This window comes from Agelaius tricolor, unplaced genomic scaffold, assembly GCF_023055355.1.
Source record: "Agelaius tricolor isolate 1412-34295 unplaced genomic scaffold, bAgeTri1.0.p SCAF_9, whole genome shotgun sequence".
Lineage (NCBI taxonomy): Eukaryota > Metazoa > Chordata > Aves > Passeriformes > Icteridae > Agelaius > Agelaius tricolor.
In genome coordinates this window covers 11,816,334-11,831,269 of record NW_027269269.1, presented here as the reverse complement: position 1 = coordinate 11,831,269, position 14,936 = coordinate 11,816,334, and the positions used below count along the sequence as shown (strand labels likewise).

Below are 14,936 nucleotides of genomic sequence, written 5' to 3'. Positions count from 1 at the left end.
ATCTGAGTGCTTTTCAGAGTGTCCTTGGCCAAGCTGATCTAACTCAAATAGTTAGAAGTAATTTATGGTGATTTTTGAGCAAAGATGGAGCAGGCTGGTTTTTCCTATGGAGCAAAACAAGGTCAAGTCCTGCTGGGTCCTGCACTTGGTTCACAATAACCCCATGCACTGCCAAAGGCTGCAGACAAAGTGTCTGGGAAACTTCTCAGCAGAAGAGGACCTGGAGATGCTGGACAACAGCAGCTGAACATGATCCAGGGTGTGCCCAGCTGGCCAAGAAGGCTGGTGGCATCCTGGCCTGGATCAGCAATGGTGTGGCCAGCAGGAGCAGGGCAGGGATTGTTCCCCTCTACTCAGGTCTGGTGAGGTCACACCTCCAATCCTGTGTCCAGTTCTGGCCCCCTCACTACAAGAAGGACATTGAGGGACTGGAGCATGTCCAGAGAAGGGCAGCAGGGCTGGGGAAGGGTCTGGAGCACAAGTCTGGTGAGGAGTGGCTGAGGGAGTGTTTAGCCTGGAGAAAAGGAGGCTCAGAGGGGTTGTTCTCACTCTCTATAACTACCTGGGTGTTAGTCTCCTCTCCCAAGGGACCTCCTCTCACCAAGTGACAGGAAAAGAGGAAATAACCTCAGGTTGCATCAGGGAGTTTCAGTTCATTGGAGCAGGCTGCCCAGTACGTGGTAGAGTCACAATCCCTGGATGAATTTAAAAGATTGTAGAGATGTCATTTAGGTACATGGTTTAGTGGTAGACTTGGCAGTGCTGGGTTAATGGCTGTCTTCATAATCTTGGAGGTCTTTTCCAGCCTAGAATATTCTATCATTCTATTTAAACATCCTCTTGCTTGACTTTCCACACAGCATTATACATTAGGATTATCTGAGGACAGATCAGAGATGTACACAGGACCTAATTTGCCAAGATGCTTGTTAGGTTTTTTAGTTGCTTAAATGCCATGTGCTTTTCTTTCCAGGCACATTCAAAGTGGTTTGCAGGACTTTTGATCACTTTGTTGGTGGGATGAAGCATCTCTACGAGGTCAGCAGCTGCCGCAGCCCCAGCGGAGCCCAGCAGCAGCGTGGAGCCATGAGGGTCTATTACATTGCTGCAGAGGAGGTGGAGTGGGACTATGCCTCAAATAAGAGCTCAGCACCAAAGGTTTACAACATCAGCAGCTATGAGGAAAGGTACCCAACCCAAAAAACAGTTGTGGGCACACGACACACTCACAGTGGAGGGGAAACTTTGAAGCACCATTTCATGACACCAACCTTGTATTTTCAGGAGGAACTCTTCGCCAAAGATAATGAGAAAATGTATTTACAAAGTCACAGCCTCTCAGTCTAGACCAGTTCATAGGCACCAGTTTCAAATGCTTTCATTCAGACTGTCTTGTAATGCTGTTGAATTCAAGAAGGCCTCCAAGTTTGTGCTCCAGCCCTGGCTCAACCTTACAATGCTGCCCCCAACCCTCTTCTCTCCCTTACTCTCCCCAGCCTTGCCATCCCAGACTTCTGGTTTTCATAGAGGAGAAAGTCAGACACCTGTTCCAGATGTGAGCTCCTGTAGGCAATGCAAATGCATGATGGGGGTGCTGAGTCTGCTTTCCTGCACCATGGTAGCCCCTAGATCCCCTGACAAGATCAGAACATAAGTAACCCTGCAACTGAATCACTCTACTGTGTGAGGAATAAAAAACTTGGGAAAAAAATACACATTCCAGATCATATTAGACAGACTTGTCTCTGAGGACACTTTGGTGAAAGCAAAAAGGAACTTATGTCAAAAATAAACCTTAGCAAAGCATCTGTGAAAGTGCTCCTGGTACAGAGGAAGAGAAGTCTGTAAAAAAATACACCTGAGGAATCACAGGTGATGATGTCAGTTTAAAGAAAACATAAACTCCACTACTGTCAAAGGCTGCTGTTGCACAGCTCACTACACAGTGAGCAGTATCCCTGGGGCAGTTTTTTGGTTTTATTTAGTGTATTGTGAACCAACCTTGCAACTCCCCTGCCAGGGGCACCCTGGAGATGAGCTGCCGGGAGGCAGCTGCTCCCAGAGAGGGTGAAGGCTCAGCTGCACAGCGGCTTGTGAGTGTCCTCTGCCGGCGAGTCAGCCCTCTGGGATCCCATGGGAGCAGCAACACACTAGGGAAACCTGGAAAGCATCCTCTTCCCCTTGCAGAATGAAAACACATTTCTCCTTTTATCATCATGCTGGGAAAGCATCCAGCCTGTGCAGTACACAGCAGCAAGAGGGAAGGGTAAAGCAGCTCCCTCTTATCTCAGATGATGGATCGCATTTGTTTTCAAAGGTCAAGCTTTGTTTATCATCTTCCTGTGGCTAATAGCCAAGATAGCAAAAGTAGCCATCATGATAAGAGGATTCAGGTTTCCAGGGTCAGGCAGTATCTGTTATTGGAGTGAACAATGCAGCTGGAGAGGGGAGCTGAAACCACTCTCATCTCACACTTTACCCCTACTCCAGCTCTGGTGAAGATTTGTGTTTTCAAAATTCTTGGAGAGTGCATCTTATCCTCAGCTTTACCTGTTTGAAGAGGGTGTGCATTCAGTAAGGATTATCACTCTTGCTATTTGCTATTCAAAACCTCTTGCATCTCTCAGGGCCTTCACATCCATCAGCACATTGGACCAAGCTGTATATTCTCATTGAATCTGTTGTGAATAGCACAACAGTTACTAGCTTTCAGCTATGTACACTTTAGTGCTTTTATTGCATTTTATTTTGCAGCTATGGGCATGTTTTTCTGGGCCAAGCAGAGGACCTGATTGGTTCAAAATACAAGAAGGTGGTTTACAGGGAGTACACAAGTGGCAACTTCACACAGCGCAGAGTGAGGACAGAAGAGGAGGAACACTTGGAAATCCTAGGCAAGTAGCTCTCATGTCTCACAGACCAAGCCTGTGCTCAGGGAGAGGATTGCTTTCCAAAAACTAAGATGTTTTCTAGCTTTATTAAGATGGAAAATATGGAACAGTGACGCCTATTCCAGGTGTCAGTTATTTTACATGCTATTTATATAACTGCTGAGTGTAAAGATCCTTTCCAAATTAAAGAATTAATTCTTGAATATGAATAAGGAGTATCCTAAGGAGTGCTATAATGGCAATTCTGGGATTCACTTTAGCTTCAGAGCTTGTAACATGGGGGAGACTCTTGTAAACAGATTAAGATAATATTAAGGAGAGGGATTTGTGTTTGCAATTGGCAAGACATAATTTTACCCATCGTAAAATAACCATCAGTTCAGGTTTTTTATGGGGTGAAAAGCAGGCAACAACTGGTCATAAAATAGTCATAGAATTTTAGAATATCATGAGTTGGAAGATCATCAATGTCCAACTCCTGGCCCTGCATGACTCACACCCTGTGCCTGATCGTGTTGTCCAAATGCTCCTTGAACTCTGTCAGGCTCGGTGCTGTGTCCACTTCCCTGGGGAGCCTGTTCCAGTGCCTGACCATCCTCTGGGTGGAGAACCTTTTCCTGATACTCAAACTAAGCCTCTCCTGATACAGTTTCATACTCTTCCCTCAGGATAACCTTCTCTAAGGATATGTTTACAATTTCCTTTTCTGAAGGACAGTAAAATTTTGAAAGATTCAAAAGTCATCCTCAGGAGTTTTCCTTAAAAAACAGCTGTTCAAAGACCCGTCTTCAGAGAGAACAATTCTCTTCATTGACTGAAAAGGGATTATTTGTACATACGGAGCTTTTAATCAGCTGAGATAAAACAATTTTGATGGCTTTCCTGGAAGAATAGAAAAGCCCAATGATTTTGATAGAGACCTTGGCTCTACTCCCAGGCCAAGCTATTGAAAGTTTGTTGAATTCAGAAAAGCAGCATTAAACACTGGCATCTCCTGTTTGAATTCAGGGCCACTACTCCACGCCGAGGTTGGTGACTCCGTACTGATCGTATTTAAGAACAAAGCCAGCAGGCCTTACTCAGTAAGTGCACATGGTATAGAAGAGGTTGGTTGTGAAGAACAGCCTGAGACACCAATTACCCTCCCTGGTAAGGGTCCCTTTTTTTCTTTTTTCCCCTCTTCTTTTCTTTGAGCTAAAAAGGCTGTATATAAAAGCATTTTAGCACATTAATGATAATGTCTCTTTCAAACTTGCCCATATCTATATGTTCTCCCGGGCACAATATGCTCAATGCTTATGCAGCTACAGTTCTGAGTTTCTAGACATGTAGGTTCTTGACCAAGTGAGCACATTTGGGCAGAGAATAAGCCTTCATTCCTATCAGGGGTAGAAACAGGAATGTAAAACCACTACACAACCTCCAAAAGAGAGAGAAGCAGGCCCATAATCATGGCAAGAGAAGTGTAAGCCAGTGCTGCATTTGGCTCCAAACTGACACTCTAATAATGTTTTAAAAACTTTCAAATTCAGAAGTAAGAATTGCATATGTTAATATTAACTCTGCCTCTCTCAAGCTACAGAGAATTGGCATTGCATTCCGACTCATGCATAAAATGCCAAACGTAGCTGTCATGTGAATTAATAACCTTTGAAAAGTGTACCAAATACACCTCAGTTTCTAGTGAGGAAAACAGTAGATAATAGTTTTTCATATAGAAAAATTCCTGTTTAATTACTGTTTTATTCCTGTTTAACTTCTTGAACTTCAATTTTTTTATTGGGTTTATATTCTAAGTAGGAAATCAAACCCAGGCATAGCAGTCAATCCAAAATGTACCCACGTTTGCTTTCCAACACCCATGCAAATTTTTTTGGTGGTATTTGTGAACTCCAGTGTGAAACTAAATGTAAAGAAAATTTGATGTAATAAAGCTCTTGCAAGCTGAAATTTCTTTCCTGTGAACAGCTGTCTCGGTAAAATACAAATACACAGAAACTCATGTCCAAATGTGAGCCAGCATCTGCCTTGCTGCAGTTTGATGAATGTATACCTGAGGTTAATACATGGGGGAGGGGAAGGAAAAGGAACTGGTTTATATACAATTCCTTTGTTTTGTAATTTGCTCCATGATGATGTTGACACTGTTAGGCTGGCTTTTGAAATGTAGCAACGGGAACACTACTGTCATGTCTCCTGTGTCCACATGGGAGCAGGCTTGGGATGAGTTAGATGAGGGAAGGTCTCTGTGTTTGAGAGTAAGCCAAAATCATTCTTCAACAGGATCTAAGGACTGACTCTTCCTTAGGAGTTTGGAAAGAGCAGTTGACATAGAAATGAAATCCCTGAAAATAAGAAAAATTTCTGGGCACCTCAGTCCCCACCAGCATCACCTAGAAATCCTCACCGTCTTTCTTCCTAGGCCAGGCTGGACTGCTCACCCCAAACTTGCCAAAGACTGTCTAATTCTACTAAATCCTAAATCAGTCATCAGACAGATTTGCATCCTGACAAACTGTGCTCCTGAGAGCACTGCCGGGTCCTAAAGAACCTGTGGGGGGCATGGTAAATAGATGCAGAAAACATATCCATAGCAACCTATGCAAGACCAGCTCTCATCTGCCACAGCTTTGTTCTCTCCCCGGCCATTCTTCCAATTACCCAGAAGGAAAAAAGGGAGAAAACATCAATTTTTCTCATGTTTATAGCTTTTTTCCAGGGGTTATGCCTTATTTGAACTTCAAAGATCAGTCTTCAATGCCTTCTGAAGTGTGTCAGCTTTAAGTAGGGTGGAGATTTTTTCCATCTACAGCCTCCTAACATCCTGAGCTGAGGGAGGAAAAAGTAAGGAAGGGGTGGAGGACCACGACCAGCCTCCCTTCTCAGATCACACCTTCTAAAAAGAGGTGATGACATGTAGGTTAGATACAGGTGGATGAGAAACATTTCCCTGGCCTCCATGTCTCCATGACATGGACTTAATGTCTCCATGACATGATGCTTATCCTGTAAGAGTAAATGATATTGCAATACTTACATGAGGCCCATCTCATACTGTACGAGAGTTGAAAGTCATCACTTTTTTGTTTTTGTAGTTGCTACTGTACAATTAAAACCCACTGTTGCATGATGCATGAACAGTGTAGTGGCTCAGTGACACAAAAGCTAGACTCAGTCATTTCCCAACCCTTTAAGCTTGAAAACTCTCCTTGCCTAGATGCCCACAGCCATTGGCAGCTGTTGGGCTGTATAGCTGTACTAAAACCATGGTTCTGTGATTTCCTGGTTTTAACCTGACTCATAGCATGTCCCATAATGCTCTTGGCTGTTGTCACCCTGAAAGACTTTTGGGACAGAGATTGCTTGGTTCAACATTTCTCCACCACTTAAAAGGGCAAGGTGTTGACCACATCTTGGTCTCCTACTCTTTCCTGAAGTACCAGCAAAAAAGCAAAGCAGGGAAACACAGCATAGGCATTTCATCTGAACACAGATGTTTGTGTTCGGTGCAAGAAATGATCCTCACCCAAACAGATCATTTTTTCATCCATTCATTATGATTTTTTTTAAATCAGAGGTCAGGGAATTTCTGCTCAGGGAGGATGTGGCAGAGATGATGACATTTGGGAAGAGATAGAGGTTCTCTGGTAATTGCTGTGGAGCAAGGTCTTATCTGGAAGATGAAAGACCCCCCCTGCTCCCCCCTGACAGCAGGTTGGTACATATCCAGCTCTCCTATCCGGGCCCCCAGCTGACACACTTCTGCAGCACCCCCTGCAAAATCCCAGTGGCAACTGCCACTTCTTTTTGCCCTTTTCAATTGAGAAGGTCCAAGAAACATTTTCTGGGCTTGGCTCCCAATGCCTCATCTGATCTTAAGTATCAGCAGCCGAGATCACTGAATTACTGCAGGTTTTGCCAAGGGCAAAGATGAAGAGTCCTGTCTGTAAACTTCCTTCTGTGGGATGCCACTTTTGTCAGAATCATTCGCAGATCTTTTCTGGAGCAATCTGCCTTCACTTACACCACTGGAACCTCACTGACCTCCTGGAAGGCAGAATCATATCCCTATCCCATTGCTGCATGCTTCCATAGGTAGTTTTGATGCAGACAGTTTTTTGATTAGGAGGGTAGGAGGTCTGAGTTAGATACCATTCAGAGACTCTAATACTTAGCTGCTCAAGGTAAAATTGTTCTCTCTCTTTTTCAGGGGAAATAAACACCTACAGGTGGAACGTCCCAGAACGATCCGGTCCTGGCAAAACAGATCCAAATTGTATCACTTGGGTTTATTATTCAACAGCAAATTTTGTTAAGGTAACCAAGAAATGGCCATTAAAGCTTGCATTGCTTTGGCTAACACGTCATGCCTTGTGTAATGTTTATGAAAGGATTCTGCTTCTCAGCTGGGAGAGGACCACAGGCTAGAGACACCATTTACAGAGCTAGATGCTTTGAACTCTTTACCAACAGTTGCACATGCCTGGGTAATTTAAGCTACAGAAATCCCAAGGCATACACCACAGTAATATGACTTCCTCCTTAAAGAACAGTTGAAGAGATTTGGGGTAAACACAAAACATTGCACAAAATCACAGAATCACAGAACGAGTAAGGTTGAAAGGGACCACTGGATGTCATTGTTTTGGTAAATTAACAGAGAGGCACACAGAGAAAGAAGTTTTTAATTGGACTGATTTTTTCTCATCTGATAGGAAAAAGCAATTTAATCTTCAATTAATCTGTATCTATTTCATAACTAGATGAATTGAAAATCTCTAATGCATATATTTATTTTATTTCAGGACACGTACAGTGGTCTGATTGGGCCTCTTGTAGTTTGCAGAAAAGGAACTTTAGATGAAAGAGGTCTGAGGAAAGACATTGATCGTGAATTTACTCTTCTGTTTATGGTGTTCGATGAAAATGAATCCTGGTATTTGAAAGAAAATATTGAAAGATACCTTCATAAGAATCCTGATGATTTTAATTCCACTGAGAACTTTGAAGAAGGCAACAGCATGCATGGTATGTAGGGCTCAGCAGCAGCAGCCAAGAGGAAAGAGGTTTATTTTTCACAGCCCTTTTAGGGAGACATTGGACTCAGCCTGCAGTTACCCAGCCATGTGACAACTTCATAAACTGCAATGCTGGAAACAAAGAGATTTCACAAGGCCCAGCCAAGATATTTTTCTAACATGATAGTTTACTCTTATACTTTTGGGAAGAGGCTGCCCTGCCAGGATTCCCTTGTCATTTGTGAGCTGTGTTCCTCCAAGGCTTGTTTTTTAGGAGCATAGGGATGATATTTTAAAACTGTGGCTGTATTTGCAGCCAGTCCAGGAGCCAAGCTGAATAGACTGGATGGGGACACACACAGCCCTGGCAAAGCAAACTTTTCTTTCTACAGCTGGTACCCATTTTAGGCAACAATTCTATTCCCTCCTTTTCCATGTAGCTTCTCAGCATAAATCCAGTTTGCTCAGGAGTTCAATCTCAACCAGTAAAAAACCAGTTTGATGCTCTGTAAGACAGAAAATTGTTTGTTGATGTATACTTACACAATTTGGAAAGTGAAACAAAAGCATGACTGTCTCTCTGCAGTGGCAGTGGTCGCTGGGGACAGCACTTGTCCTGACCACACATGCCTGTCCCCTCTCTACCTGAGCATTCCTTCTACCCTGAAAGTGCAAAGGGTGCCTGAAGTAGAGGTTATAATCACCCATACTGTGGCCAAATATTAATCATTCCTATTTTGTCATTCTTCCAGCAATCAATGGGAAGATTTACAACAGTCTCTTGGGTCTAACAATGAACGAAGGTGATAGGACAAACTGGTATTTGATAGGAATGGGCAATGAAGTGGATATCCACACAGTTCACTTCCATGCGCAGACCTTCATCTTCAAGGTTGGTAAAATAAATCAAAGTAAAACTTTTATAGTATTATGGGAAATTTATGAGAAAAACAAACAAACAAACAAAAAATCCATATTTCCAGCCTGGTTTTTTCACTTAGGCACAGAGCCCTGGGCTGGTGCTGAGGTGGGTGGGAGTTTTGCATTTGAAGGAAATACAAAATGAATGAGATACTTGCAAAGCTTCTATTACCCTAGTAGAGGACATGCTTAGGTGGGTTAAAATATATGATTACCCATAGGTGTGAGGGAAAATACAGGGAGGAAATTAGAGTTATGCTGGGTTAGAGTATGGTTTTATGCTGTGACAGTTTGCCACTGGCAGGACTACCTGAAAAATATTTCAAAGAAACACCTTTGCTCAGCCAAAAGCTGGAGTCAACAGAAGCTGTTGTATAATGGATTAAATGATGTGTCCACAGACCTCAGTTTCTCTGGACGATGCTCACTAGAAATGTACAAGAAGCATTTGATCTACCTTAAGGAGCTGGAATTCTGACTGGAATATTTCAGTGCCCATGGGGGAGTATTTGAGGCATGACTCTCACAATTCTGGTTTTGCTTTGCCACAGACAGATAAGGACCACAGAGGAGATGTATATGACCTTTTCCCTGGGACTTTCCAGACAGTTGAACTCGTAGCAGAAAACCCTGGGACGTGGCTTCTGCACTGCCACGTGGCCGATCACATCCATGCTGGCATGGAGACAACCTACACCATCAATAAATCAGGTGCAGTATCAGAAACATCCCAGGACTCAGAGGTGGTATTGCAGCACAATCAGATGGAAGGCAGGGACAAAAGGAAGAGAGCTCACCTGTGCACTGGTGGGAAGCACCTGCACTGCCATGGCCAGTTAGCAGTGATAAGAGACAGGACAAACACCCCGAGTGACATGGCAATCTTTGGTGAACTTTGCTTGAAATCAGTTGGTGTTTCACAAGTGCTCTTCTGAGACAGTGGCAGCCTAGGGACCATTTGTCCTTTAAAGGTGGCACAGAAAACATCTGCAAAGCTGTTGTTCAACCTTTTTGCCTCACTGTACAGAGCCTTCAGTCTGGCATGGTGCTTGTTCCTCCCTGTGAGCCCTGATGACTTGTAGAGCTCTTTGGGCTCCTCCCTGCACAGGCAGATACCAGCTGGGATAAAAGGAGCTCCAGAAAATGGTTGTTCAACTTGTCCAAGAAATAGGTGATCTCTTGACTAAGAAAAGTTGACAAGCTTTTGAGTGGTGCTTGTCTCTTCCAACACATGTGAGTGAAGCTGAAAGTGTTTTTTGAGCCCCTCCACATCACATTACTTCACTAAACATCTGGATCCAGTATCTAGGTCCTCACTGTGCTGGCTATACTCCTCTACAAGAGTTGAAAAAGTGCCAGTAGGCACACCTCATACCTGTAACCCTGTAGCAGCATGATGACAAATGTAGATGCCAAATATAGCCAAAATACTCCTTCCTTGGATATCATTAATTTATTTGACTACACATATTCATGTGGGCTGCGAGATTTCAAATGGACAAGCAAATGCAGAACTGAATCATGGAATGGTTTGGGTTGGAAGGGACCTTAAAGATCATCTTGTTTCAACCTCCCTGCCATGGACAGGGACACCTTGCTCTAGACCAGGTTCTTCAAGGCCCCATCCAGCCTGGCCTTGCACACTTCCAGGAATGGGGCATCCACACCTTCTCTGGGAAACCTGTGCCAGTGCCTCACCACCCTCATAAAAAATGTGTTCCTTATATCGCACCTAAATCTACCCTCTTTCAGTTTAAAAGTTACCCCTTGTCCCATCACTACAGTAAGTGGTGGAGTAACAGAGATGCCTACAGAGAAGGGGAATGTTGCCCATGGAGCTGCCCAGAGGAACAGTTGTGATGATCTAATCACAATTTCTGTTCAGATCAACAAGGTAGAAATAATGAAATAATTTTTCAAAAGAGAAAAAAGAAATATTTATTAAGGTTTCCAACTTAACTATGTTTTTTTTCACCCTGAGAAGGGAAACGAGAGTGGGAAGTTCCTTCAGAAGGAGGACACACAACTGGAACATACAATAAAACTACTGCAACAAATGAAACCACTACAAAGGGTAAAGATTTTTTAAAATTCCATTTAAAACTCTTCAGATTCATGTGCAGATTTCTCATTACAACTCTCTTTTAACAGATTATGACAACAAAGTGGGCAATTTTTTCAGCAAAACTTTGAGTCCTGGAGAAGCCAGCCTGATACTCGCAGCTTTTGTTTGCATTGGACTTGTTCTACTGTCAACAGCATTAATCTTCTTCTGCTTCATCACCCACCAAGGAAATAGAATCCATTACACAGCTCTGGATGATAAAAGTGCACTTCTGGCAGATTCCCTGTAAATCCCCACTTTTAATATCATTCACAGGGACTCACTGGATTTCACAACATAGAACCATAAAACCATTAAGTTTGGAGAACACCTCTAAGATCACTGAGTCCAACCATTAACCTAACACTGCCAGGCAACATGCTGCTAATAAAACTGGAGCAAGGCATATGCTGACAGTCCTACCCCATGGCCAGTGTTCACAAGAGTGAACACGAGCTGTAGAGCTCAGCTCCAAGAGCCAGGTACCACCCATCACCATTTCCACTCCTCTGGAGATCAGATGAGCTCTGTCCAAGATCCAATCTGGCAGCTGAGCAGAGCAGTACACCTCTTGGCATCCACTGGGTTTTCACAGGAGTGAGGAGCAGGCAGAATGGCATCCATGTGCTCTGTGCAGAAACTTGGGGTTCACACTAGAAAATAAACACCACCAGGGACTGGCTTGAGTTGTCATCCTCTGAAAGAGCAGGTGCAAATCCCCCAGTCCCTGCAGTTTCCCAAAGTCTGGCTCAATGAAATCACCACCATTCAAGTGATTGTCTTTTTTTTTTTTTTTTCCTTTTTAAATGAGGAAACTTTGCACCGGGGACAAATTTTTGAAGACCTACAAATAAATTTTAGCACGTGATGGGTTCAGCAGTACCCCTGCTGTTAGTTTCTAACAGCTTTTATTTATCTCTAAAAATCTAGCTCTGAACAACCTCCAAGAGATTGACTTTGTAAATGCTGCTTGTTATGGTCCTGATTCTGTACCTCTTCTTTGCACTGAGCAACACCTCTCTCCCAACCTGTAATGAAGCCATCAGGAGGATGATCTTTGTGCTCTGCGAGGCAGACAGACAGAATCAGGACATGTTTAGTGATACTTGAATGTTTACAGCTAATTTTTTGTTAGGTTGTGTTTATTCTTGCCTGCTCATGCCTGCTATAGCTCTAGCAGAGGAATTCCAGGACAAAAACCTTTGTAAAACTGTTTACACAAATTTGATTTTGAATGTAAATTCAAGTTGCTAGTTTGGTTTTTTAAATTTTATTTTTTTTCCACTCCTGTACTTTAAAGTATATTCAAAGGTAGGAAATTTTACTGTGCAACACTCTTATTGTAGCTTAAATGTGTCCTTCATTGGTGTCCAGTCAAACAATATGTTGAAGGTTCTTGGATGTTTCTCAGTAATTTCTTTGTTTTCCTCAGTCATTTGAAAGCACACACATGAAGTAGAAATGCAGGACTGAGCCCTTATAGATTTTACATCAGAACAATAAACAACTCAAAACCTCCAATTTGAGCTGGCAAATACAGATATTTTCATCTTCCTGTCCTGTAAACTTTAAAATTGGGGTCTCCTGTTCTGTGCAAAAATACTGTCTGTGCAGAACTTTAGCTCTCTGTGTACATATAAAATTAAAGCCTATTACTCAAAATGCACTATTACAAAAGGAAATTATTTGGTACTTCACTTCTAGGGTAGTTAATGCACCTGCTGTTTTAGAAACAGAGTCATAAGTATGTTTTGACTGTAGAAACTAGTTTGCCAAAGTGATTTCATTGATAATAAAAACCCCCAGCTATTTGTATGAACCTTCTGGCCCAGTTCATTTCCTCTGTCCTGCTCCTCAGCTGGACAGTGGCTGTGAAACCAAAACAAAGGCTCCAAAGGGTCCCAGGACATCACTGCTGCTGGACACAGCCTGCCAAGGGGATCATGAAACAACACAAAAAGTGTAAAGCAGCAAGTGTACCATTGCCTGCCTGGTGCAGGCAGCCCTGTGCCAGCTGTGCCCTGACACCTGTGTTGAAGAACAGCATCTGTGCTGGGCTGAAGCACTGGCAGGAACAGAGTTAAGCAACAAAATGAACAGAACATCAAGTCACCAAGGCAGGGATGTTTTCCATGGAATGCTACAGGCCCTCAAGTATGAAAAACCTGGATTATAAAGTGGGGTAGCAGCTGGGAACTGTCCTAAATCCAAAAGCTTGAAAGGTGACAAATACAAGGTCAACCTTTACAAACTTTCCAGAGGACTAAAAGCTCTGTCAGCCACACAATGGGAGCTAGTTGAAACTGTTCTAAAAACAAAAGCAGGAATGTGTCCAAAGGAACAGAAGAGAACATGGAAGAGTTTATACTTTCTTTTTTTTTCCCCCACAAGAAAATTGGGCATTAGGAAGGTTTTTGAAGGACTCAGTGCATAGATAAGAAATGTGGATGAATATAACCTGCTTACATTTCCATAAGATCTTTGAGAAGGTCTTCTTAAAGCTTCTTAAGGAAATGAAATCACCATGGGATGAGGAGTCCATGGAGGTTAAATAACTGGTTAAAAGGCTGTGAAAAGTGGTCAGTTTTCATGTTGAAAGTCACTCATGGGGTGCTACATGACATTCTTGTCCTTGCTTTTCACTATTTTACTAAAGTGTTGTGAAAAAGAGTGGACAAGTTGAGTGACAATCTTAAGCACATGTAGCATGAAAAATCAGGGAAAAAAAGGACAAATTTTATTACTGATACATTTACAGTACTACATGTGGTAAAAAGCAGTCCTACCCTTATGTGTATCATACTGTCTAAACATCTCTGAAATGGGATTTGATTTGTAATACTTTAATGACAACATTAGCTCCAATGTTGTTCAGTGGGCAGAAAGGCAATTAAATATTAGGAATCAGTACAAATTAAGAACAGAGCAAAACAGAAAACCACTTCGTCCCATTACATAAATGTCTGGGGCACCTGCATCTTGTACACAGCATGAGTCAAATCTCCTGGCCTCATCCAGCAAAGCAGCACAAGACCAGCACAAAAAGAATAAGAAAGGGAATCAGTATTGTAGAACAGTTTCCATATGAGGATTGATTTCCTTGGCTTATGGCTTGGAAAAAAATAGGAAGGACAATTGAAAGCAGATAGGATACCAGTTTTATAAAGGGGAATTTGAGTGGAGGAGGGAATATTTTGTCCTTTTTGTAGAAAGCAGTGAGCTGGGGGAGTATTACATGAAAGCACAGCACAGGAAGTGGCTCTGCATGGGGTGGACATGTCACTTCTGGGCTGAGGATACTCCAAGCTCACAGAGGTCCAGAAACCAACAGGAAAAGTACAGAGGGGCAAACAAATAAAGGGTTTTTAAAGGTGAAGGCACCCCAGTGACTCCCCCCAAAAACTGACCTGAAAAGCAGTGATCAAACATTATGGGTGGGGAGAATGCCACAGTACATGGTGCTGGGTAGGTTGGGGGCTTGGAGCATCTGTCAGACTGTGTTGGGGCCATGAGTGCTGAGAGAGCTGGGGCTCACCAGCCTGGAGAAAGTGCCTCAGGGGCTCTCCACAGTGTGTGCAAACAGCTGATGGAGGAGTAGCATGGACAGAGTCAGGTTGTTCTTGGCAGTGCCTAGTGAGATGACCTGAGCTGATGGGCACAAACTTGACACAAGGAGTCTCCATTCAAACATTGTACCTGTGTTGAGGCAACCACAGACATGAGTACAGACTGGGAGAACCCATGGAGAGCCCCTCTCATTGAGGGTTCTTGTGGATGAAAAGATGGACATGAACAAACTGTGCTGAGAATGCAGAAAACTAAGCTCATCATGGGCTGCCTCATCAGAAAGAGTGTGGCCAGGAGGACAGGCGAAGTGACTCTGTCCCTCTGCTTTGGTCTGTTGGCACCCTGTGTGGAGTGCTGTGTCCAGCTCCGGAGCCCCCAACACAAGAAAGACATGGACATGCTACAGCACATCCAGAGGAGGCCACAAAGATGCTC

General features: G+C 43.1%; 1 protein-coding gene across 1 annotated transcript in view; it reads left to right on the top strand.

Moving 5' to 3' along the window:
* The window catches only part of HEPHL1 (hephaestin like 1), a 32,503-nt gene extending 21,319 nt beyond the window's left edge, over positions 1-11,184 (top strand). The window contains exons 12-20 of the mRNA XM_071432762.1: positions 974-1,187; positions 2,755-2,894; positions 3,900-4,040; positions 7,102-7,208; positions 7,697-7,919; positions 8,662-8,801; positions 9,382-9,541; positions 10,824-10,904; positions 10,982-11,184. Of these exons, the coding sequence (XP_071288863.1) occupies positions 974-1,187; positions 2,755-2,894; positions 3,900-4,040; positions 7,102-7,208; positions 7,697-7,919; positions 8,662-8,801; positions 9,382-9,541; positions 10,824-10,904; positions 10,982-11,184 (1,409 nt within the window). The remainder of the gene's footprint in view (positions 1-973; positions 1,188-2,754; positions 2,895-3,899; positions 4,041-7,101; positions 7,209-7,696; positions 7,920-8,661; positions 8,802-9,381; positions 9,542-10,823; positions 10,905-10,981) is intronic.
* Positions 11,185-14,936: the final 3,752 nt, after the last annotated feature.